This window comes from Rattus norvegicus, chromosome 9 (assembly GCF_036323735.1).
Source record: "Rattus norvegicus strain BN/NHsdMcwi chromosome 9, GRCr8, whole genome shotgun sequence".
Lineage (NCBI taxonomy): Eukaryota > Metazoa > Chordata > Mammalia > Rodentia > Muridae > Rattus > Rattus norvegicus.
The window spans coordinates 16,058,120-16,084,161 of NC_086027.1; the positions used below are offsets into that span (position 1 = coordinate 16,058,120).

The following is a 26,042-nucleotide window of genomic DNA, read 5'->3' on the forward strand; positions in this document are numbered from 1 at the left end:
GTGCACTAATGCTTCAATTATCTGCTATGGTGAATATTGTCCCCAACTCAATTATGAAGGTTAGTATTAAGCTGTGAGTAGATGGAGAGAGTGGTCACAAAGAATAATTAGGAGTCCTCTTCTGTTAAGTTGTCTGAGACTTCCAAATGCTGCATGATGTGAGTGGGCCTCACATCTCAGCACACTAACTATATTAAGTAAATTCCCGTGTGTTTTTCTTAAACATTTTTCTATGAAAACCTTTAATAATTTTTTCTCCCATTCATTTTTTTTGGGGGGGCGCAAGGGTCTTTGTTTGTTTTTTGTTTTTGTTTTGTTTTTTGGTTTTCTTTTTGTTTGTTTGTTTGTTTTTTGCTTATTTTAGGTCCACAGGATTTTCTGTAGCCTTGGAGGACGTCCTAGACTTAGGACACTGGATCTGTACAGTTAAGGGAATTAACCAGTTCACTGAGCACATTTTTTCTTTGTTTGGTTTCTGTTTTTCTTTTGAGATCTCACTGTGGGAGCAGAGGAAGCCCTGAGGAAGTACAGCCCTAAGTGGATGTGTGCTGTAAACATGATATGACCATGCCTTGGACCCAAAGCCATTCATCCATGGGGAAAAGGCAAAGGCCCCCATGCCCCTTGAGGCTCAAGGACATGACAAAGCCTTCTCAGGATGGTGTTGATAGTGTGTGCAGAAAAAGTCTACTCTAACTTTCTCCCTGGCCCCATCTGGATATTTACAGAGTGAAGACTGCTCCCTGCACAGACTGCTCCTACTGAGATTAGCTAAATCTGCCCCTTGTCAGTTGCATATGCATAGTCCTCTCCTACTTGTTTATCTGCATGTAATGCCCACCTCCTTGCTGCCCTGTGCAACAGCCCTGCTTCCTGGCCAGCTCTATACAATAAACATGCTGAGCTTCTGGGATGCTGCATTTTCTCCAGCCCACGGACCCAGCCTTCCCCATGTATGTGTGTCCAATGTCATTCTTCATTTCCTCCTCATCCCTGGTCAGGCCCAAGTCCCTGGAGCCACACAAAGGACTTGGCAATCTAAGTCTGCTCCACTTTGAAGGAAGTGCTTTCTAAACTGAAATCTAAAGCACACAGTGGGTTCAGCTCCCTCTCAAGTGTCTTTGGTGAGAGTTGGGGTGGGTGTGAGACCAGTTGCATTATGAGTATTGCAGAAGAGTAAAGGATTCACAGTTTGCTTTTGGTGAAGCTGAGCTCTCCAAGAGGGTATCACTGCCAGCGTTTTCCCAAGTCACTTCTAGGAGGTCAACTGACTCCTAGGTGAGTCTTTGGTTACACTGCTTCAGTTTTCTGTGGCTACACTGTCCAAATGGCACCGACTGGTCACACATGGCTATTTGAGATGAACTAAACTTAGAACTAAAATCTGCCTCTTTAGTCACAGCAGGCAAACCAGGAGGCAAACAGCCAGCCAGAATCCATAGCCAGAAACACCGCACTTATAGAATATTTCTATCATCTAGAAATTTCTCCTGGACAGCAGTGGTCTAGGTTCTTGGTGTCTGGTTTTTCCTTCAGGGAGAATTATTTGCCGTACTAATATCAAATGGTTTATTTTTAAAGCAACTTAACCAAAATATGACTTACTCACCCCGAAATTAATCCAGTTTAAGTCTACAATGTAATGGTTCCCCATAAATCTATCCGAGTTCGACGGTAGACCACGGAATAAAAGAAAGACAGTTTATGCAGTTATGTAAAAATGGTATGCATCAATATTGACCACTGCATAATTATACTGTACTACTTTTGATTTCTTCAAAATTCAGGCCTTTTATTGATAGTTTTACAAAAATACATTATCCTAGAGTTGAGAAAATATTTTACAATATTTCATCTGGGCTTTTTATTTCATTGAGACTTTAATATTTTTGCATCTTTTGCTAGTATTGTTAGATTCTTTATATGAGTTTTATTTTGTGGATTTTTTTGCCGATCTGGTCACTATTTGATGCCATTTCAATGTTCTCAGGATTTTGATGACAATAATACCACAATGATAAAGGGATACTCATTTTCTTGATCCATTTACATATGTATATACACACATATGGGAAGTTATGTATACATATTTCTATGCTATACTGTGTAGAATACAATTCTATTATACCTCAACATATACAGTGTACTCAATATGAGTTCTGTGAATGTTATCAGTCATGGGGAAATATTAAGAGCCTGAATAAACATGGACAATATTTGCAGAATGCACATAAAATTGAAGATGGTATATAAGCAAAAGTGTGAAGTATATCACTTAGAGCTTTCATATCGAATGCACTTTAAAATTTTTAATAGATTAAAAAATTTAAATCATCTTTACCCAGTTTCATGTTTTTTTTCACAATGTATCTCCTGGATGATTTGAATTATATATGCTGCTCAAGATCCTTTTAACAACAGTAACCTAATGCCTTACATGTGTTTCTGATATTTCTATTCACTTGATCACTGTTCAAAAATTGTACGAAGTTGATAGCTGTTATTTTTTATGACTTTAAGAATGTAAATTTCATGTGTGTGTATACACTTTTGATCCTAACTCTTTGGAGGCTTAGGCAGGTTGATCTCTTTTTTGAGTCAACCTGGTCTACTTAAGAAAACCCTATCTTAAAAAAAATCAATCAATAAATAAGCAAATAAAAAAAGAATTTAAAACACTTGAAATTAATATGAACACAACCACATCTTTAATAACAATTGATTTTTTTATTGCAGATAATCCATATAATCCATTCACAAAATGTTATATAGTGTCATATGGGAACTCAATTTCATCGTAAACAAACCTGCTTTTCTCTTTTCATTGGTTGCTCTTAGTTAACATTTTCATACACATATATAATTTATTGTGATTATTCTCTCCCCCCACATCGTCTCATCCCCTCCCCTATGACTTAAACTTATACAGTCTTCTAAATTTAGGCTTTCCAAATTTAGGATTTCTCTTTTATTTATTATACATTCCTTTACTTTTCCATCTACATTTTATGATATCTTAATAAGAAACCCATTCTGTCATTAGCACTCTCTGTGCTTGATAGGAGACATTCACATTCTTCAGTAGCTTGTCATCAGTGCAGGAAATGACATCAAGCTCTCTCTCTCTCTCTCTCTCTCTCTCTCTCTCTGTCTCTCTGTCTCTGTCTCCCTCTCTGTCTCTCTGTCTCTCTGTCTCTTCTGTCTCTCTGTCTCTCTGTCTCTCTCTCCATCCCCTCCCCAATTGTTCTGTTTTCTAGTACAAGGACTCACACTTTAGTCTAGCCTTGAACTCAAGGCAATCCACCTACCTCAGCCTTGTGAGTGCTGGGATTCCAGGTATACACCATCTTGCCCAGTGAATTTTGTGACTCTCATACATCCCTTTACTATTTCTGAGTTATTTTTAATATTGCTGTGACCCTTTTCTAGCTTCTAGATGTAGATACATTAACTGATTAGAAGGTTTTATTTTTAAAGATTTATTTATTTCTGTACATGAGCACTCTGTTTGCGAGTGTGCCTGCATGTCAGAAGAGAGCTTCAGACAGAAGAGGGCATTGGATCCCACTACAGATAGTTGTGGGTCACCATGTGGTTGCTGGGAATTGAACTTGGGAGCAATGGAGAAGCAGCGCTCTTAACCACCAAGCCATCTCTCCAACCTGATAAAAAAGATTTTAAATTTCATTCTTTTCGTGTTTGTTTGCATCTTTCTTCTTGAGAACACTGTGATGGAATGTCCAAATGGTAATTAGTGGCGGTTGGTAGAAGGAGCCATATGTGTGATGCCACCATATGTGTGAGGGGCTGGCAACAAGGTGCAGACCCAAGACCATGGCCCTGAGCACTGAGGTTCGCCTGCTGGATGTGGGCTCTCAGCCCCATCAAGATGCCTTCAGGTGAGGACAGCAGGTGGTGGCTTGTGCCCTGCTGAGCCAGCCTAGGAGAGTGGCAACCACAATCGCCATGTCCAAGCCTCCAGCCTGGGGCACCTGGAAGCTCCAGCTGTGATGCCCGCGGGTTTTTCGTGGTGGACCTGGAGGCCTGAAGAAGCCGCCCTCGCATCCACAGAGCCTTGAGAGTGGACTGACGCGCCTGGTTGGATCCCTGAGTTCAGCACCCTGCGCTTCCGGGTGTCGCGCCTCCCGGTGTTGCCTGCACCTTGGAGTGGGCACACGTGTCCTTCCCACCCCGCCCTTCGACCTCGCCCCAGCCGGGCCTCAGGGCACGCGGAACTCGTGGGTGAGCGCAGGGCCTGAGGGGGCGGGGCGCTAGCGTTATATTTGGCGCCCGCAGCAGCGCATGTGCCTGGACACGTTTTCCTTCCGCAGGCGCCGGCAGCCAGGGCGCCTCCGCCCAAGCTGACTCCTCTCTCTCCCTCTCCGACACCGGCAGGCCCCAGAGGTGATTCTGCCTGCACGATGTCCTCCTTCCTGGAGGCGAGCTCTTCGCAGGCGCCACATCGCCAGCAAAAAGAGAAAGAAAAAAAGAAAAGAAAAAGCAGAAGAAGCGGCCAGGGAAGGGGGGCCTTAGCGGCGTTGGGCATCATCTCGGCCACGGGAGGGCGCCCTATGACAGCGGCGGGGTTTCCAACAGAGACTACAGCCTCGCAGTGTCCAAGGAAGAAGCCCAGGCCAGCCCTGCCAGGGGACCTTGAGGCATGGAGCTCGCGGGGACCCCTAGCCCAACCTCCGGTCTGGTCCCCAGGAACAGCAAGCAGCAAGTAGCAAGCAGGGCGGGCTGCAGCCCCAGAGCAGCAGAATCAAGGTAGGTAGGAGACCCGCGTCCCTCTTTGGACTGGTTCTGCCCCCCCCCCCCCCACCTGGTCCCCCTGTCCTGGGAAAGCAGTGGCAGAAGGAGGCAATGCAAAGTGAGCCCATTGGGTAGGGGGAGGGAGGGTTCAGGGATGTATGGAGAGCTGAAGCAGGGATTGGAAAGCCTATGGCATTGGGAAAGAGTGTAGAGGTGCTCTGGAGTGTGCATGAGAGCTGTGCTCTGACATCCCCAGAGCAACTTGGGGCTGTCACCTCTCTCCAGATTGACTTAGAATTAAATGACCTGTACCTGCCAGGGGAGGACAGGCTTTTCAGAGGCAGCTTATCCTGGTGGCACACTCCCTGTAATGTTTCTATTGTATGTTAAAGGATGGGGATCATGGGAATATATTTTCTTAAAACCTCAGGCAATTTATGCAGATTACAGTTCTGCCTAATTTAATTCTTTCCTGCCTGCTATGAGCAGGCCTCCAGATCAGCAAGTTCCTTTGGAATGGTTTTGCTTGTTTTTGTTTATTGTCCATGGTGCTGATTAGAAAGCCATGAATTGTTTTGTGAATTTTAAATTTCAAGAGGTGGCACCCAGAGTTTATGGTGGTTTCCTTCAAACATTGCAGTGTAGTTGCAGCATAAAAACGTACTTCTTGTGACAAGAAGTGGAAAAAGAAAGTTGATGAGCTAAGAAAAGTAGAGCCTTGAGCCAGATCAACCATTTGGCTTCCTCAAATATGGAGCAAGCATGGATTGTGGCTTTTTCAGAATCGAAGGGGGTTTTTAGGATTGGGCAGTGAATGCTGTCTGGGGCTAACCCGTCCCTTTTGTGGCTGACAACCCTTAGGAGAAGGTCAGAATGTGCCAACAGCACAGAGTGGGCACTGGTGGTGTTTGAACTCAGAAGTGCTCAGGAACTGTGAAAGTTTCTCTGTTATCATCCTGGAGCCATCTAGTGAAATAGACCACTGTGATGCTGTGTAAGAGGCCGTTGTGGGGGCTGGAGAGATGACTCAATGGGTAAGAGCACCAAGTGTTCTTCCAGAGGTCCTGAATTCAAATGCCAGCAACCACATGGTGGCTCACAACCATCTGTAAGGAGTACTGATGCCCTCTTCTGGTGTGTCTGAAGACAGATGCATTGTCTCACATATAAATAAATAAATCTTACAAAAGATTGTCATCTACTGCAGTTTCTATGTGGACAGGGCACAGTTAAAGGGATTAAAGATCAAGTACATTGTCTGTCTTTAAAGATCAAGTGTATCTCCTAACTTTTAAACCAAGAAATATAGTGTCTTTTTTGCTGCTTGTGTAGCTTTTCGTGATGTATCTTTTCTCCTATTACGTCGTTTGTTTCCATGATAGTTGTTTTCAAGTATATATGATTATCGCTCCTATTTGCAGAGCTATTCAATATTTTCATTGGTTAAATATTTGTAGTGAATTTACATTGTGATATCAGTAAAATGCTATGTGAAAATTTTAGAGAATATACCGGTTTGGGTAATTTTAATAACCTTTGCCCTCAAGTGGTGGCCTGTTTTCACATTGAAAAGACTGGAATTCATTACCATGCATAGCAGGATTGATAGGGAAGCACAATGGACAGCAACAGTGTTGTTCCCTTTGACAGTTGTGGGAGCCAAGAAAGAAGTGTGACTTGCTTTTTGTGATTTACCAAATCAAGACTCAGTATCATTACTATAGAAGCCCATGGAAAAAAATGATGAAGTTTTCAGAAATCACCAGTTGAAGAAATGGTGGTTTTGCTTATATTGAATTCTGAGTTTCAAAGTTATGTTTCATTTTTCTTTATTCCTTAATGAGGCTTTTTATTAAGTTTTTTATTCACCATTACACACTTAGATGCACAGTGCTAGGATCGTAGTAGGTGCTCATTAAATCACTGACCATTGGGGAGGAGGAATGATAAGAAAGTATGTATTTTCTGTAAGTTCTGTTAGTTTTGGGAACAGGTGGTTTTAGGTTGACCAGTTACAGCTTGGTATCTTGTCCCACATAAGACAACTTGACAGAACCCCCTTTCGGGCCATTATGTTCAACTTATTTTTCTCTTAATCATTCTTGAAAATCATGGAAGTAGTGTGGAAAATTGATTGTACCTGCAGTATAGCAAAAAAGCCCAGTCTAGATAGGAAGCAGGTATGTTTCTCCATGAGCTGATGTCTTAAAACATCTAGATTTTAGGAAGTTGGTGTTGTGTTTTCTAAACATACATCTTACAGCATACAGATAACATCGTGATAGAATAAAGGAATCTTTTGATTTAGCACCAAATTCCATAAAGCAATGACTACTGCACAGCTCTCTTGGCCATATGAATAGCCGAAATTATATTTCACTCTTTTAAAGAAATAATGAAAGCACTTAAGGTTAAAGCAGAGCCCATGGAAAAAGTTTGCTGTGGTGTTTCTCTTTGGTTTCTTGTGCTCTTTCTAGGTAATGACTTTAAGAAGTCAGGGCGACCGGTCAGGTGGTCAGTGTGGTCAGGCAGTCATGAGCAGATGGTTAAGCGATGTGCTAGGGCCCCAAGGCCAGTGAGCCCAGCTGAGAAGCAGAGTCTAGCCAGTGAGCCTAAGTGAATAGCAGAGGCTAGACAGTGAACCTGACTGAAGAGCAGAGGCTAGCCAGTGAGCCTAGCTGAAGAGGAGAGGCTAGCCAGTGAGCCTAGCTGAAGAGCAGAGGCTAGCCAGTGAGTCTGACTGAAGAGCAGAGGCTAGCCAGTGAGTCTGACTGAAGAGCAGAGGCTAGCCAGTGAGCCTGACTGAAGAGCAGATACTAGCCAGTGAGCCCAGCTGAAAAGCAGAGTCTAGGCAGTGAGCCAGGCTGAAGAGCACAGGCTAGCCAGTGAGTCTGACTGAAGAGCAGAGGCTAGCCAGTGAGCCAGGCTGAAGAGCAGAGGCTAACCAGTGAGCCTGACTGAAGAGCAGAGGCTAGTCAGTGAGCCTAACTGAAGAGCAGAGGCTAGCCAGTGAGCCTGACTGAAGAGCAGAGGCTAGCCAGTGAGCCTGACTGAAGAGCAGAGGCTAGCCAGGGAACCTGACTGAAGAGCACAGGGTAGACAGTGAGCCTGACTGAAGAGCAGAGGCTAGCCAGTGAGCCTGACTGAAGAGCAGAGGCTAGCCAGTGAGGCTGACTGAAGAATAGAGGCTAGCCAGTGAGCCTGACTGAAGAGCAGAGGCTAGTCATTGAGCCAGGCTGAAGAGCACAGGCTAGCCAGTGAGCCAGGCTGAAGAGCAGAGGCTAGCCAGTGAGCCTGACTGAAGAGCAGAGGCTAGCCAGTGAGCCAGGCTGAAGAGCAGAGGCTAGCCAGTGAGCCTGACTGAAGAGCAGAGGCTAGCCAGTGAGTCTGACTGAAGAGCACAGGCTAGCCAGTGAGCCAGGCTGAAGACTGAAGAGAAGTGATTTTAACCTTTATTTATAAGTTCTTCCGTTTTCCTAAAATTTCTACAAAGGTTTGCCTCCATAAAGTTTGACTTATAAGGTTCTCCTTGCTCTCTTCTTATCTCCTTTCCTCTTGCTCTTATGACACAATAATTTCCTTACTCTCAATGCCTTACTCTCAACGCTAGGCCTTTACTTCTAAGTTCTTCTTGAGTTCTGTTCTCTTCACTTCAGTTCTGTCTAAAAAGCTTTCTCTCTCTTTGTCCTCAGCATTTGTATATCTTTCTGAACAGAGCATCACATGGTGAAAAGTTCACCACAAGTTTGCACAGGAATTCAAATCATAAGTTGGATAATCAGTTTACGTCAGAGAATGTTTACATGCATATCCATGAAGAGTAATCATCAGGATAAACCGTCACCATCTGTCACTGGCTCTGCATGTTCATGGAGAGTTAAAAGCTGTAATTTTTATGAGAAAAGAATAAGTGAAATTGCCTATAGGCAAATCCAGTCAATTATTTACGTAAAGTCCTTGCACCTATAGTAAATCATTAGTTCTCTATTTATGAACTTTGGTTAATTGGTTTATACCCTCTTAGCATGGGTTCTAATTTGTAGATGCCTGCTTGGTATTGCAGAAGCAATTCACTCATGAAACTTTAAGAAGGAAGAGTTCTCAATGCAATTTTGATTACCAGAGAAAACATAATAGCTGTCCCATTATAAAGGAGCTTAAAATTACTAATCTAATTTTAGGAACTCTTATAGAATCATCATAAGAATTAAGAAATCATCTATTTGTCTGTACATCATCACGCCAAGACAATACATCTTCGTTGCTCTGTGGTGATCTGCTCAAAAGAGTGGGGTAAAGAGCATGACAAATACAGAGGCAGATACTTGCAGCCAACCATTCAGCTGAGAGCAGGGTCCCCAATGGAGGAGTAAGAGAAAGGATTGAGGGAGCTGAAGGGGTTTACAGCCCCATAAGAACAACACTAAGAAACACCCAGAGCTCCCAGGGCCGGAAACCACCATCCAAAGAGTACACATGGACAGACCCATGGCTACAGCTGCATATGTAGAAGAGGATGGCCTTCTTGGGCACAAATGGGAGGAGAAGCCCTTGGTCTTGTCAAGGCTTGATGCCCCAGTGTAGTGGAAACCAGAACAGGGAGGCAGATAGGCCTAGGTGTTTGGGTGGGTGTGGTAACACCCTCACAGTAGAAGGGGGAGGGGGTTTTATAAGGGGTTTTGTGGAAACCAGGAAAATGGATAACATTCGAAATGTAACAAAAGCCCTCTCTGGGGAAGGGACAGCGGATAAGGTGCTCTGAGCCCCTACTTCCCTGCTGCCTCCCTTTGATCGCGACTGTGGTGCATGGTGTCAGCCTGGGACTCTCCATGGGCTGCTGCTGGCACTGGTCCTGGCGTTCATGCCAAGAGCATGATGAGCAAGGAGCACATGGTTTGTCCTGATTCAGAGCAGGGCCAGTGGCCACCAGAGAATAAGCACAGCTTCCTGTACGATCATGAGGTCTTCCTGGGCAAGGAGGACTCCAAGACCTTTGATAGCTAATCCTGGACGAGAGCAGGAGAAGTTGGGGAAAATTGTTGATCCAATTGACAGTGATTAAGGCAGCCTTGTTACTACTGAGGATCTGAAAGTTTGGATCAAACAGGTACAGAAAAGATACATCAACCAAAATGTGCCTAAACTCTGGAAGGATTATGATAGGGACATAGATGAAAAATCTCCTGGGAAGAATACAAGCAGGCCACCTATGGCTACTACCTGGGAAACCTTGCTGAATTCCAAGATAGCTCTGATCATCACAACTTTAAAAAGTTGCCTCCACGAGATGAGAGGAGGTTTAAGGCCTTGATGGTGACCTGACAGCTACTCAGGACGGGTTCATTGCTTTTCTACACTAAGAGCATTTAGAACATATGAGGAGATTGTAGTTCTGGAAACGCTGGAGAATATCGACAAGAACGGGGATGGTTTTGTGGACCAGGATGAGTACATTGTGGACATCTTTTTCTCACGAGGACAATTGCCCTGAGACCGACTGGGTTTTGTCTGGGGAGCAGTTCAATGATTTCCCAGATCTGAACAAGGATGGGAAGCTGGATTAAGATGAGATTCACCACTGGACCCTCAGGACTATGACCATGCACAGGCTGAGGACCGGCATCTGGTGTATGAGTCAGACAAAAACAAGTATGAGATGCTGACCAAGGAGGAGATTGTAGACAACTGGACCATGTTTGTGGGAAGCCATGCCACCAATTACAGGGAAGATCTTACCAAAAATCATGATGATCTTTGAAAGAAACTCATCCTCATGGTAGAAATAATCCCATGCCTCGTATCAAAAAACCACGGACTAAGGCTGCTGATCAATAACAACAAATAGGACAGAAAGCCCACATATACATGGAAGTTGAAGTCAATGACAACTTGGTCATTGGAGACATAAGAAAGAAATTAAAGACTTCTTAGAATTTAATGAAAATGAAGATACAACATAACCAAACTTATGGGACACAATAAAAGCAGCGCTAAGAGGAAAACTCATAGCTCTGTACGCCTGCAAAAAGAAACAAGAGAGAGCATATGTCAGCAGCTTGACAGCACACCTCAAAGCTCTAGAAAAAATTAAATAAACCCTAGAGGAGTTGAAGGCAGGAAATAATCAAACTCAGGGCTGAAATCAAACAAGAAGAAACAAAACCGAGTATCAAAAGAATCAGCAAACCCAGGAGCTGGTTCTTTGAGAAAATCAACAAGATACATAAACGCTTAGCCATATTAACCAGAGGTCACAGAGAGTGTATCCAAATTAATAAAATCAGAAATAAAAGGGAGACATAACAACAAAATCTGAAGAAATTAAAAAGATCATCAGATCCCACTACAAAACATATATTCAACAAAACTGGAAAATGTGGAGGAAATGGACAATTTTCTATACAGATACCAGGTACCACAGTTAAATCAGGAACAAATAAACCATTGAAACAACCCCATAACTCATAAAGACATAGAAACTGCTATTAAACATCTCCCATCCAAAAAGAGCCCAGGACCAGATGGATTTAGTGCAGAATTCTATCAGACCTTCATAGAAGACTTCATACCATAACTGTCCAAACTATTCCGCAAAATGGAAACAGACAGAGCACTACCAAACTCCCTCTATGAAGCCACAATTACTCTTATACCTAAACCACACAAGGATACAACAAAGATAGAGAAATTCAGACCTATTTGATTTATGAATATTGATCAAAAATGCTCAATAAAATTCTTGCAAACTGAATCCAAGAACACATCCAAACAATCATCCATCATGGTCAAGTAGGCCTCATGGCAAGGATGCAGGGATGGTTTAATATACGGAAGTCCATCAACGAAATTCATCATATAAACAAAGTCAAAACCACATGATCATTTCATTAGATGCTGAGAAATCATTTGACAAAATTCATTACCCTTTCATTAAAAAATCCTGGAAAGATCAGGAATTTAAGGCCTGAATCTAAATATAGGAAAATGCAAAATACATCAAACCTGTACCTAACATCAAACTAAACTTAGAATATTGAAGGAATCCCACTAAAATCAGGGACTAGACAAGGCTACCCACTCTTTCCCTACTTAAGTACAATATGGTACTTAACGTCCTAGCCATAGCAATCAAACTATAAAGTAGGTCAAAGGGAAAAAATTAGAAAGGATGAAGTCAAAACACTAATATTTGAAGATGATATGATAGTCTACTTAAGCAACACCAAAATTCTACCAGAGAACTACTTAACCTGATCAACAACTTCAGCAAACTGTCCGAGTATAAAATTAACCCAAACAATTAAGTAGCCTTCCTCTACTCAAAGGGTAAACAGGCTGAGAAAGAAATTAGGGAAATGACACCCTTCACAATAGTCCCAAATAATATAAAATAATTGCTGTTACTTGAACCAAGCAAGTAAAAAATCTGTATGACAAGAACTTCAAATCTCTGAAGAAATTGAAGAAGGTCTCAGAAGATGGAAAGATCTCCCATGCTCATAGATTGGCAGGATGAATATGGTAAAAAATGACCATTTTGCCAAAGGCAATCTACAGATTCAATGCCATCACCATCAATATTCCTACTCAATTCTTTATAAAGGTAGAAAGTGCAATTTGCCGTCATTTGGTATAACATAAAACCCAGGACAGCAAAACTATACTCAACAATAAAAGACCTTCTGGGGGAATCACCAACTCTGACCTCAAGCAGTATTACAGAGCAATAGTGTGTATGGTATTGGCATACAGACAGGCAGATCAGTGGACATAATTGAAGACACAAAAAAGAACCCACACACCTATGGTCATTTGATCTTTGACAAAGGAGGTAAAACATCCAATGGAAGAAAGATAGTATTTTTAACAAATGGAGCTGATTCAACTGGAGGTCAACATGTAGAAGAATGCAAGTTGACCCATTCTTATTGCCCTGTACAAAGCTTAAGTCCAAGTGGATCAAGGACCTCCACATCAAACCAGATACACTAAAAGTAATGGATAAAAAGTAGGAAAGAGTCTCGAAGACATGAGCACTAAGGAAAATTTCCTGAACAGAATACCAGTGGCTTATGCTTTAAGATCAAGAATCGACAAATGGGACCTCATAAAACTGAAAAGCTTCTGTAAGGCAAAGGACAGTGTCATTAGGACAAAAAGGCAACCCACAGATTGGGAAAAAATCTTTACCAATCCTGCATCTGATGGAGGGCTTATATCCAAAGTATACACAAAACAGAAGAAGTTAGAGTACAGAGAGCCAAACACCCCTGTTAATAAATGGGGTTCACAGCTAGAGAAAACATTCTCAGCTGAGGAATATAGAATAGCTGAAAAGCACCTAAAGAAATGCTCAATATCCTTAGTCATCAGGGAAATGCAAATCAAAACAACCCTAAGAATCCACCTCACACCAGTCAGGATGTCTAAGATCAAAAACTCAGGTGACAACAGATGCTGGCGAGGATGTGGAGAAAGAGGAACACTCGTCCATTGTTGCTGGGATGGCAAACTGGTACAAGAACTCTGGAAATCAGTCTGAAAGTTCCTGTAAAATTGGAAATTGCACTACCTGAGCACACAGCTATACCAGTCCTGGGCATATACCCAAAAGATACTCCCTCATACAACAACACATATAATCCACGATGTTCATAGCAGCCTTATTCATAATAGCCAGAAGCTGGAATGAACCCAGATGCCCTTCAACAGAGGAATTTATTCTAAAAATGTGGTATATATACACAATGGAGTACCACTCAGCTATCAAAAACAATGACAACGTTCAATTCATAGGCAAATGGAAAGAACTAGAAAATATCATCCACAGTGAGGTAATCCTATCACAGAAAAACACACTTGGTATGCTGTTGGGAGCGATGGCCTTGAAGCCCTCCACTATTGATGTTATTATTATGGTGAGCATTAAGTATGACTGGGTTCATGGAAAATCCCCAGCCAGCTGCAGAAGACTAATACAAAAGTGGTGGTCAAAATGAATAATCATATGATAACGTGTGACGTTAAGATACCCAATGTCATGACCTGTAACCTTTCTGATAAACCAACATCCTGCTGACTAATAGATATGACAAACCCGTGACCTTTCTGACAACCTGTCAACACCAGCCAATTCTCTAACCACAGGAATATTGTGTCCTTAGCGTGGGTAAATGTTTCTTACTTCCCCCCTCTCTCTGTTACCCTTTTTATGGTACAAAATCAGCCTTGGGGAAAAATAAAAGTGTCGCCTTGATTAGACTCTTGTCTTGGAGTTCTTCGTCACATCTCTTGTCCCCCATTCTCTTCCAGGTACTCAGCACCCCTCATTGACAGTATGCACTCATTGATAAGTGGATATTGACCAAAATCTCGAATTACCCAAGATGCAATCTACAGATCTCAGGAAACTCAAGAAGAAGGATGACCAAAGTGCAGATGCTCCCACTCCTTCTTAAAATGGGGAACAAAAATATCCATAGGAGGGGATATGGAGGCCAAATCTAAAGCAGAGACTGAAGGAACAGCCATTCAGAGTCTGCCCCACATGTTGCCCATATATATATACAGCCACCAAAACTAGGTAAGATTGATAAAGCTAAAAAGTGCTTACTGAAAGGGACAGAATATGCATCTCCCCTGAGAGACACATCCAGAGCATGTCAAATAAAGAGGTCAGTGCTAGCAGTAAACTACTGAACTGATAACAAGACGCCCTTTATGGGAATTAGAAGAAGGATTCAAAGAGCTGAAGGGCTTGCAACCCCATAATAACAGCAATGCCAACCAAATAAAACACTAGCAAAAGACTATACATGGTCTGACCCAGGGGTCCAACTGCATATGTAGGAGAGAATATCCTCGTTGGGGCACCTGTGGAAGGGGAAGCCCTTGTTCTTAACAAGGTTGGACCCTGAGTGCAGGGAAATGTCCAGGAAGGGGTTTCTAAGTGGCATGGATTTGGGGACCATACATATGGGAGAGGTCACGGCAGGGGGGCTTATGGACCAAAAGCTGGGAAAGAGAATAACGTTTGAATAAAACATATATATCTAGTAAAAAAACTGAAATTTAAAAAATGATACTGATACCAAAAATAATCAAAAAATGTGAATAAGAAAGAAATTTTAGGTTTTGGAAAAAGATGAATGCCAGGTATTTAAAAAACTGTATGACCATGGTAAACACTTTAATATACTTGAGAAATTTTTTACATGTTAATGAACTGCATCTTTTTTTTAAATAGTGAATGGAAATCCAGTCCCTTCCTGGCTGTGAGGCTAGGTATCCAGATGTAGTGGAATTCATTATTTGTTGAGTCCTGAACCTTTGAGTCTGCTTCTAAGTCAGCTTATGCCAAGGAAACTAGGCCAGGGTGATATCTAAGCCATTGACCAAACTATCTGGACTAACAATTACATGTGAAATTCCACCTTGTTTAAATGGGAGGAGAGGAATAAAAGGTACCTTTAAGGATTTAAAAAAGATGAAATGTACCCAAAAAAATCCAATAAAAAAGTTTAAAATAAAAATAACTTAGGAAATACAAAATACTGGGGTGCCATTCCACAATCATGATGTGTTTCTTCTGTGATAGCTTATAGGTTAATTTACTTCTCTATAGCTGTTTTCTTATTTCAAAGTAAGTTATGGCATCATCTGTGGAGTGGATGGTGAGAACAAAAGCTTTGCCTAACTTGAATAATCGATCCCTCCTGAGCATGTGCTTAACATTCTAAGCACAGGGAAATTTCCTGAGGGGATTAAAGAACAAAATCCAAACATAAAACAGGAACAACAACGATTTGAAAACATTCTGCACGCTGGGTATGAAGGCATGTTACAACTTTAATCAGCTTTGTAGGTATTTCTAATAAACACACAAGAAACAAAAATCCTATCACAGTCCTAGCAGTTGCATCCAACAAAGAGAGAGCTGTGAGGTAGTGCCTGCTACTTCTTTCCCCAGATATTCCTGGGCCTCAGGCCTGCACCCAGTGAGTTGGACCAAGAGCAGCCAGGTTGAAATTCCTGCTGCCATGGCAGGATTCTGCAGGAACATTTCCCTTTGACAACAAGGAACCTGTGTGGAGGAGACCTCTTGGTGAGTCCTCAAGGACTCTACATGTCCTATTCTACAGGGAGAAGCCCTGCCAGGTCTTTGGCAAGGCCAGCCATTTGTATGGGGAAGTCTCTGGTCCTGTGGCAGAGAATGAGGAATGGCAGAAAGAATGGCAGCTCCACTGAGATCAAAGGATAACCCTTCTAGGCCTATGACCTACTAATTAATTTATCTTTCACCCGATGCCCTATTCACATTTTCTTAATCTCATACAACTGTGATCTTGATGAGCAGCTGGGCTCTTGTTTTCTTAATCAGTTCTTTGTTGTAACAGACCTTTTTAACTTACTCCAGCCCCTGAGACTTATTCATACCTTCTGTACGCAGTAGGACCCTTGGTGGGACTGTCATCTCGAAAATAGAAGGTTCGGTAATCCAAAAGATTGGACTCCAGTTTACCTCAGGCCAGGAAAGAAGTCAGCCACCATTAGTAAAAGAGCAAGGGAAAAATTACATAGGAAAAAGAAGTGGCTTAATCAGTAGAAAAGATCCTCAACTTCTAAGGCCTGCACATCTGCACCCCTCTCTTCTGAGCTTTGTATAGTGATGTTGTATAACTCCAGATGGTAGTAAAAGGCAGAGTTCTTCCCAGAAAGGTCAGACATGATTTTCACTCTTACATCTCTGAGGTGGGCTGGCATTATAGCACACATTCATGTTGAATTATTATAACACCTGTGATAAGAAGACAGAATCCATATATCACAATGCCAAATAGACTCCCTCCTGAACGTATGGACCCATTAAAATTGAGGTTCAACCTGAACTCAGACCATTCCACTCCCTTCTCGTCCTCCGGATTCTTATGTTTGCTACAAGTAAAAGATCATGTTGTAGTCCCCAATATTCTCGTGCCTAGACTTGTCTATTCACGGAGAAGGATATTGGAGAAGTGATGGTTATGTAGTTACAATGTAGTAACACAAGGTCCAGGTTGACATTTGCTCACTGATGTCCAATTTAATTGTCTTGTTATATTTGAGAAAGGGAGGATGTCCTACATAATATATAAAACAGACAGAAATTTATTGTTTTATATATGCCCTGTAGTTGATCCCTATGTTCCCAAGGAAAAGGAGTTTTTATTGCAAAAAAATAGGATTATAGACCATTGATTTTGTAACATACATGGATATGTAAATGGAAACAATGTCGGCTTTCAAGGACTGCACAGTAAGCAAATATTTCCAGGTTTTATACACTCAGAGGTATAGAAGAAATATATTGGCCTCCAGAAAAAGGGAAAAGCTTAGAAATCAAAATACATGTCACATGTATTGTCTCGAGTAGTAGATTTACTTTTAAGAAAACTCTCCCTCCTCCTTGGTCCCTAGAGATTTGGGTGCTAAGAAAAATCTGTTCTCCAATTCAGGGTTGTAAGAAACCCTCTGCAGCAAAAGCAATGTTGACTTCTAATGAAGCAGAGAGACATATCTAGCTTTGAAATAGAGGTTGCCAAATGGTATTCCCAGTGACACATGGGAGACTGGAGGAAAGGGTCCCCACAGAAATTCATCAGTGTGGGGAGAGCTGGTTAGTAGGTAGGCCATAGAATTTTCCAGTGACATCACCAGTAAGCCGTTCACTGGACACTCTATTGTATCTAAGAGATCCCTAGAATCTTCTGTGATGTCACCAGTGTTGTGGTGACACCAACTGCCTTTGGGATATTACTTCAGTTCCCTTTGCGTTCACAAGCAGGCATGTTTCGCCAGCTGCTCAGGCTATTTCGGAAGAAAAGTGTTGATCAAGGAGAGACCGCACCAGGTCAGAGGGAAGCTGACCCCCTCTCTAGTGAAACAGGAAGGAGGAAATCATTCTGGGGAAGGCTTGGTGAGTCGTGGGCAGAGTTGGGGAACATCCTCAAGGAGGTAGGTTTGAGATGTGCCTTCTAAGACTAGGCCTTACAAGCAGGAGCCTTGGGATTTTTCAAAGGCAAACCAAGAGTCAGGAGTTCCTGATCTTTAATTTGAGAGAAAGCCATAAAGTTGTAAGACTTCAGTGTCTTTTCTTGAAGCTTTTTAACTATGAGTGTCAATGATTGGCAGGAGGAGGCACTGTGAGATTAACAATGTACCATCCATGTTTGGGAGTTGAAGCACTTCATCCTCTAGATTACTGTAGGTTACATAAATCTCTGATGGCGAGAACAAGGAAGGATGCACCCCTAGTCATGAATTGAGTGCTCAGACACTCTGGGCTGGACCACACTTGGTTAGAGCTTGATGGTGCTAAACATTATGAAGTCATTATGAACTCCAGGATTATCTGCACCACATCTGATACAACAATGTCACAGATGTTTATGTCTCAGTCATATTATAACTTTCAGTGCCGCTGGTTGTTTAATAGTGAGTGTGGCACGTGTATGGCTTTAGAGGTTGGGAACAGAGACATAGCTTAAGAATCAACCTTTAAGAAAGCTTTTCTGCTCTTTCAGGGATTCACCCAGTCTCTACCATTTCCCCTTCCTCAACCTCCTTTTCGGATTCAGAATGATCTATTCTGCCCATTGGTTCAAATATGCAAATTCACTTGGGTTTATCTGTCTACAGGTTTTGGTAGGAAGGCATCATCCCAAAATGTCATCAGTAAGCAAGAGGAGTGTCTAAAGGAACTGGAGGAACTCAAATTTGAAATCCAGAAGTGTCAATTCGAGAGGGATGAACTTTATCAAATCCTGGATCTTTATATCTATGATGAGTGGGACCACAGGTAGTCATTATGCCCAGTAACCTGTTGACTGTCTTGCGCTCTCTCTCTGCTAGCTCAAGATTTCCTCATAGCACGAGAGAGTTTCACATCTCATCCTGGATTTTAAGGAGATTTGGCAGGCATTTGCTTGTGAGATGAGCTAGGTGCTGTGCGTTTAGGGTCAATCTCTTTTTTACTTGACCCTGAGCCTCTTGGATTAGCATTGGTTCTGTCAACAGCTAGAATGACCTTGTCACACTTGCTGCAACTGTGTGTGTGAATGAAATGCCTGCACGTCATCACTCTTTCCTCTGAATTTGTTCATTATACACTGATATTATGGCACCTCCATGGATGTAGTTGACATTCTAAATGTGTTTGGATATGGGTTGGTGTGTATATATGTGGCAGTATTTGTTGGTGGTTTACTCTGGATCAGGACGTCTGGAACCTTTGATGGGGTCTGAGGATTTGTTTGATCAACACTTTACAGGTCATGATAGTGATGAGTACATGGAGGCCCACATTGATCAACACAGCACTTTGCTCCTTCTGTATACCTTGGTGGCACACAGGACTCTCCTGAGGGGAGGAGGTGCTATAAATCCTCTTCCCTGTCAAGCATAGTTATGCCCTCTGGGAATTCATGTAACGATAGAAACCAAGGATTGAGTATACCTGCTTTCAAAACAAGAGAAATGTCATCACAGCTTTCTCTTGGGCCCAAAGCTGTGGCACAGACTGGAGGAATCTTCTTCCTGAACTAGTCAATTCCATCATGCTCACCTGGCCAGCTCTTGAAGGTCAGGTCCCTCCAACTGGTACCGTGACTCTGTTTTCCTGTGCCCAGGATAATAAACTTAACCAGTGCAAATACTTTGAAGGAGCAAGTATGTGGAACATACTGAGTTTAAGTAATAGAGAGAACAGTCTGATTTTACCTAATTTGTTTCACCTGCTTTGATCTTTAGTTTTTTTATTTTTTTAACTATCCAGGGATTGTTTATTGTGACCTAGAAATGGTCACTGTGGTCTTGACAGTTGTTATTCCCAAACAGGGAGCTCTCAGGCTCTGCCCCCTCCTATATAGTGAGTCTTTGCAGAACCATATCTCTCAGGATTCCAAGGAGTCCTTATTTCAAAACAAATGTTTGCTTATTTACATAGAAATATTTTCTGTGGATTGAGTCTCACTGTTGGGTTTTGGTCTGGTTTTTGAGTTTGCCATTTTCTTCCCTTCCACCATTCCTTGAATTTTAAATTTTTTATTATATATTTTTATTTACATTTCACCTAATTCTGAAATCGTGAGTTCAAAACATTATTTCTTCCTTTGGCCATGACCTAACCCAGGCTGCATGTCGAATTGCCAGTCCTTCAATCTGAACATGAGATGAGAATGATGGCTATGCAAATGATGACCAACTCAATAAGTGATGCCATGGAGAGGTACAAGGAGCTCATACAAGTGAACAGTTCCTACCGGTGAGTCGCTGACAGAGATGAGAACCCAGCACTAGGCAGGGAATGCTTCTGTCCTGTATGACTTTGAACAAAAGTCAGGGCTCTGGTTCTGTAGTGTCTGACTCTTAACAAGAAGGCTGCCTCCTGGCAAGGGTCTTAGATTTGTAGCTCTTGGACTCAGTTGTCGTACATGTGAGGGGTGTAGAAGACCCTCCAATTGTTATTTTCCCAGTTAAAGTTCCTCTAGATAGAAAAGGTTTGCACCATGATGGGAATAGCAATCAACTCTGAATCTCTAGGACTCTGACAGGAGATTTAAAGATCTGTGATCCATGAGAAACACATGGAAAGAGTCTATAGCTATTTGGTCTTCAACTACCCCTCAGAGGGGCTTTCCCCACAACGTGAAGATGGTTTCACCATACCATGGACATACGAGCTCCCTTATGGACCATCTCTTCTTCCTTGATTTATATAAACCGTCTTAGTGTCAGGATTTTCAGAAGTACTTTGATTCATGTGGAATGTGGATTCTGGATTTGACCTCCTCTAATTGGTGCGAACCTGCATAGTGTGGCTCTATTCTGGGGATTTCTGAGGATGAGGACCCTTGAAGGGATGATTGTACTTGCAGGAGTGACAGGCAAATAGAAGCTGGCTGGGTTTTACCATTTTTTGTTTGTGGTTCAGCATCAGGCACTCCCAGCTCCTGCGTGAACAAGCTCAATTGAAGAACAATATACAGATTTTGCTGAATGAGAAGAGAGAACTGCTGGTGGAGCAGGCTGAACTGCCAGCATCCTCTGTGGAGACAAAGAGGCTCTGTGAAGAGGCCGGAATGAACATCTGTGCCCCCAGTGCCACGCAACAGCAGGTAGGGTTAGGCCTCAGGGTCAGGTTGTCCTCAGGTCTTACCATAAAAATAGACAAACCAATGTAACTGTCTATTGACTGATCCATGTCCTGACCTAGGTCTCATCCAAGTGTACATTCATGTGATTGTTTACAAGGCTTTCTGTGGAGATAGCCCCTTTTCAAGAAACTGCATGTTTGGAAAGCAAATGCTCCTGCTCTTCGAGAATCTGCACTTCATTAAGGGAGATACGTTGATCACACAGCAGAGCTCTACATGCCATTATGTATGGAGGGTGCTATGTGGGAGCCCCTCTTTAGACTAGAGCAGGGCTTGGAGGGATGAAGCAAAAGCCCAGAGCCCATTTTCTTTACAGGGATGGTGTGAGACTCAGGAAGTAAGTAGTTTTCAAGGAGGAGAGCCTGGTGGAAATGCCAAAGAAATGGTTCTCATTGTCATTTGTGGTGGCTTTTGTTCTTCCTCCCCTCATGTCCCTGTATATGAAGATGGTGACTTCATGCTTCATAGATCTTGGGTAACTACAGAGCCTGTGTATCAGCATGTCAGTCCTGTCTTATTTGAGTGCTCCTGGAGACTTAGTCCTTTAAGCTTAAGTCTCTCAACAAACATGAAGCTTCCTGTTTTGTGCTGGCCAGCAGTCTTTGCATCATTCGTCCAGTTCCAAGATGAGCCCCCTCTCTTATTTGTCTCAACACATACTTAAACCATTCAGCTATTTTAAAAATAAGGATTAGATTTCTTCACTTTACCTGAACAGAGTTATCCCCAGGGAAGATTGTGGATTGTCTTATTGGCTTCACCATGATGTTGCATGGAATCCTAGAGTGCAACCCTCTGCTGACATTGCTTTGCTGACTATATCACGGGCACTGCATTCTTTCAGGATAGATACCTCTCAATATTGTACAGAGTGCTGCATTTCAGAAAATTCACTGTATGTTATTTATTTAGCCTTTTTCTGACTGACATTGAGGTTGTTTTAATATCACAGGAACTCTAATGTGATGAAATGTTCCTGGGAACTGACCATGAGTCACTGTCTTCTCTGATGCTTCCAAAGTCTTCTATGAAAGAAACAGGGTAGTTTTAGTGAGGGGCCTATGATGAGTCAGCATAGAGCTTGATGGAGTCTTTTCCTAGAAATCTCTCTTGGGGATTTGATGATGTGTTGTTTAGGCTATCTGTTCAGAACATGTAACTTACTTGTTGGACCAGCAAGAATCTGCATAGAAAGGTTTCCTAAAGTGGAAATGAGTACAGGCCAGGGCAGCACATCTTGCTTGTGTCTAAGAGACTTGTACACAGCATTGTTCCCACTAATTCCTCACTCAACAGGAAATGTGCTGCATAAGAGCAAAGTTTTCATTTGTGCATGCAAGTGTGTATCTGTGTGTCTGTGTTTGTGTGTGTGTTTGTGTGTGTGTGTGTGTGTGTGGTGTGTGTGTGTGTATGTGTGTGTGTGGTGTGTGTGTGGGTATATGTGTGTGTGTGTTTTTGCAGTAGTGAACGTATGTTTCCCTCTATTTCCAAGTTTCATGAGAAAAGTACTCTAAGCATACACTTTACATCCATGAAACATGAAATAGAGCTGCCCAGTCATTTGGCATCTCCATCTAGCTCTGTACAGCAAAAGGACACTTAAATTACTAATTTATTGTTTCCAAAAATTTCAGAATGAATTATCTAGTGAAGTCTGGGGGAGGAGTGGAAATATGTTCAAGTGAGTCATGTTTCACAGGGGTAACAAATGATACAGGCCTAGAGCTTGCAGGTCCCTTTTTGTTATGGTGTAGAAGCAGGACAATAAAATCCTTTAGAAATGCAACCCCCAAAAAGAGGACACAAAAACACCTGTAAAGTTAGATTTTCAAGTGATTAGGGGCAAAACTACTGATCTGCATTGAAATCCTTTGGAGCACATCAAAGGAACGGAGTACTGGGAGGTAAGGGCAAGGCTTCTCTAGAAAAATTCATGAGTTTATTCTGCTTCTCTGTTCTTTGTGAATTGTGAAAGCCCACTGGAAGGTTATGTCACTCACTGTGTCTTCTCCACGGTTGCTTTCCACATTGCCTGCTACCATTTCTTTCGAGCTACCTTGGCACACTACAACTTCCCCTGGGAGTTTGGCTTGGATTTTATTCATTGAGAATTTGAGTTGCTTGGAATTGTATCGTCATCCAGAAAAAGTCCCATAGCTATGCTGTGGTGCAAGAACAGGGCAGTTTCAGGAACCCCTTTAGGTGCACAGATAATCCAAAGCGCTCCTCTATGTTATCTGTGTAGCATTCTGCAAGTGCTGTCGATCAACATCATTTTCTCTCAGTTAATTTCAGCCTCAATTGGTTAGGAGAAATGATGAGCTTCAAATGGGTCTGACAGTGTAAGAACAGGTAGCCCTATGAGAAGCCATGTTCAGAAAGTGGAACAGAAGTTTTAGTTAACCCAGTGATTCCACAACAAGGAGTAGGTATTGCCATTGCAACTAGGGAGCATCAATGTTGTAGTGGTCCCAGAGTAACCTTGAAGGAGAATCTATCCAGACGTCCATCAGCCAACGAGTAAAAGTGTACCATACGATGGAGCCCTTCCATAGATTCTTATTCAGTGTGAGATAATCCATGCAAGCTTTTACTTACTTATTCAAATTATCTGTGGAACAATCACATTACGGGGAGAAAATTTGTTGATTTGGATCCTGGTTATTGAGATTTCCTATGATTCTAGCTTTGGGCATGAAGTCACTCAGGCTATGGTAAAGACAGCTCCGATTAGAAGAAGTTGCACACTTTGGGGAAAGTCTGAAAGAGTGAACAAGAACAACAGTCTAGTCCACCACCAATATATGATCCTTTGCTGAGCAACAAGACAGCTCTACACAGCCTTTGGGACTTGCTAAGCCGGATTGTTAATGGGGAAAGAACCCTGAGTCTATGACGGTTTATGGGAGGACAGCACATCACTGACTGAGCTGTCTATAGGCTCTGGCCACTATGTACATATCCCACTCAACATTTGTTTTTATGCCTCCAGCGAATCCTGGGGAATCTTTACATTAAGCATTAATGTTCAGGTAGGAACATAGGCTGGAAGAGGCCATTTGAATATCCTTCCCTATATAAATATCCTTTTTGGATGGATGACCACCCCACCTGGATTTCAGCCTCAGGCAGCTAAGGAGCTACTCAGAGTATTGTTCTGGTACAGTTCATGTGAATTTTGCCCATGAAACAATATATATATGATCCTCTGGATTTCTTGCTATGTTCTATTCCTTTCTTCCTGTGATCTAGCCGGAAAGATCTGAGGACATTTTCTCTTCTGTCCTCTCACAAACTGCCTTGCACTAGCCATAGACTTACAGGGGTGCTGTTCTGTTTCTACATCACAATCACCTTTAATGTCCATGTGTACGCTGGGAAGATTTGCATGGAGCACATTCTCAGTGATTACAAGATCTGTGCGGTGAGCATGAATTTGAAGTGAGATGGCTTCTCTGTGTATTTGCAGATACAGTGGTTACAAATGGAAACTAGACGGGTTCCTTCAGTGCTGACATAATCAGAAATTTCACCTCAATTCTGGGCATGTTCTCCAGAAGGAATCCACATGGTATTCTAGGATGCTCATACCTCTCTTGAACTCAGATTCAGACATAGCTACAATGTTATTATTCAATGCCATATACCTGGACCAGTGTGAAAAATGCTCATTTTTCTCTTAATCCCAGTACAGTGCATAGTCCACAGTTCAAATTCTAGCAGTTTGAAAGGTGAGATATAAATCCAAGCGCAGGTACTCTAGGACACTTGGGGATGCAGGGACTGACCTCAGCTGACAGGTCATGCTGGATTATCCAACTGAATAGAGCTGATGTAAGAGGGAGAGCTGAATTGACAACCGCTCACTAAATCTTTATTCCCTTGCTCTGCTAGGTCTGAAATTCTCCAGCAGAAACTCGAACATGACACAGTCCAGGACAAGATCTCCCTTGGAGAGAAGAACTACAGGAGGAGAACTAAGTGTGCAGAGCAAATACACCACTATAACATCTCATCTGTAATGGCCATAGCAATTGTGGACTGCATTTTCCTCCTTTAGTTTGATTTCTTTGGATTGAATACGTTGTATTTTCACCTTGCCTCTCTCCAGCAAGTGTGCACTTTCTGAGGGACTCAGAGAAGTGCTGATGCACATCAATCAAGAGCTGCTGTTCATCCAGAAAGACCGTGCACGTGTAAATTTGTACTTGTCCTGATGGGTCACCCAGAAGAGTTTCATGGAGATCAGTTCACAATATTGGAAAGACTTTGTGACAAAGTGTGTAATATCATTTATACTCAGTGTTGGATGGCTTTTTCCTTAATACCCCCACTCCAACAAAACAGAACTACTTCCACTCCTCTTGAAAAGATTATTACCATCACTAACTGCTTGTCTACTATGTCTCCAAGGCAAGCCACAGGCTATAAGTCTATTCTGCAAAAGGAGCAGCAAAAAATGCTTAGTGCAATTCCTCTATTTAAAGTTTGGTTAATTTTTAATTGTTTTGGTTATTTGGTTTTCCTTCTATTCATTTGAAGATTTGTTAGTTATCTATTGTTGTTTTGTTCATTTGCTTTTCTATTTTGATAAGGATATAGACTGTATATATTGACTACCTGCATCTGGTTACTATCCAGTAAATTGGATGTATTCTGGTGAATAAAGGGGTAATCTCAAACCTTTCACTCTTAAGAACCTTCTTTATTGATCATTAGTGTCAACATCTGAAGTCCCACAGCTATCAGGGAGGAATGGATCTCTGCTTTCTCCTGGGGACTGGGCATCAAATCACTTCCCAGTCAGACTGAGATTCACAGGCATTTATACAGTCACTGTGCACTGTGTTTCCAACTCTGAATTTCAACTTCATCATGCATACATTACCCACTGTGTATGCTTGCTGTCAAATATATAGTTACCTCTAAATTATACTCTGTCGATGAGAGTTTTGACCAAATTAATAGCATAAACATTAATTTTTCTGTAATACCTCCCAGGACATATAAACATGGTATAAGGGAGTTTAAAGCCATCGGGAACCCTGCACCCAAATCCTGGGGCAGAAAATGCTGAAGACCCTGGAATGCAGATAA

The 26,042-nt window shown here is 42.1% G+C and overlaps 1 protein-coding gene and 1 pseudogene across 2 annotated transcripts; both read left to right on the plus strand.

The window, feature by feature from the left end:
• Window positions 1-26,042, plus strand: part of LOC134480455 (reticulocalbin-1-like) — a 105,141-nt pseudogene that overhangs the window by 52,380 nt on the left and 26,719 nt on the right.
• Window positions 3,890-25,627, plus strand: Spetex2gl1 (Spetex-2G protein like 1). 2 transcript variants are annotated; one of them, XM_063268038.1, is made up of 5 exons: window positions 15,448-17,707; window positions 18,430-18,589; window positions 19,922-20,053; window positions 20,723-20,906; window positions 24,840-25,627. In XM_063268038.1, exons 1-5 carry the CDS (start codon window positions 17,578-17,580, stop codon window positions 24,843-24,845), a joined length of 612 nt encoding a protein of 203 aa, XP_063124108.1. In that variant the 5' UTR covers window positions 15,448-17,577; the 3' UTR covers window positions 24,846-25,627. The 2 variants fall into 2 exon arrangements, with proteins under 2 accessions (XP_063124109.1, XP_063124108.1); XM_063268039.1 differs by lacking the exons at window positions 15,448-17,707; window positions 18,430-18,589 and adding an exon at window positions 3,890-4,767.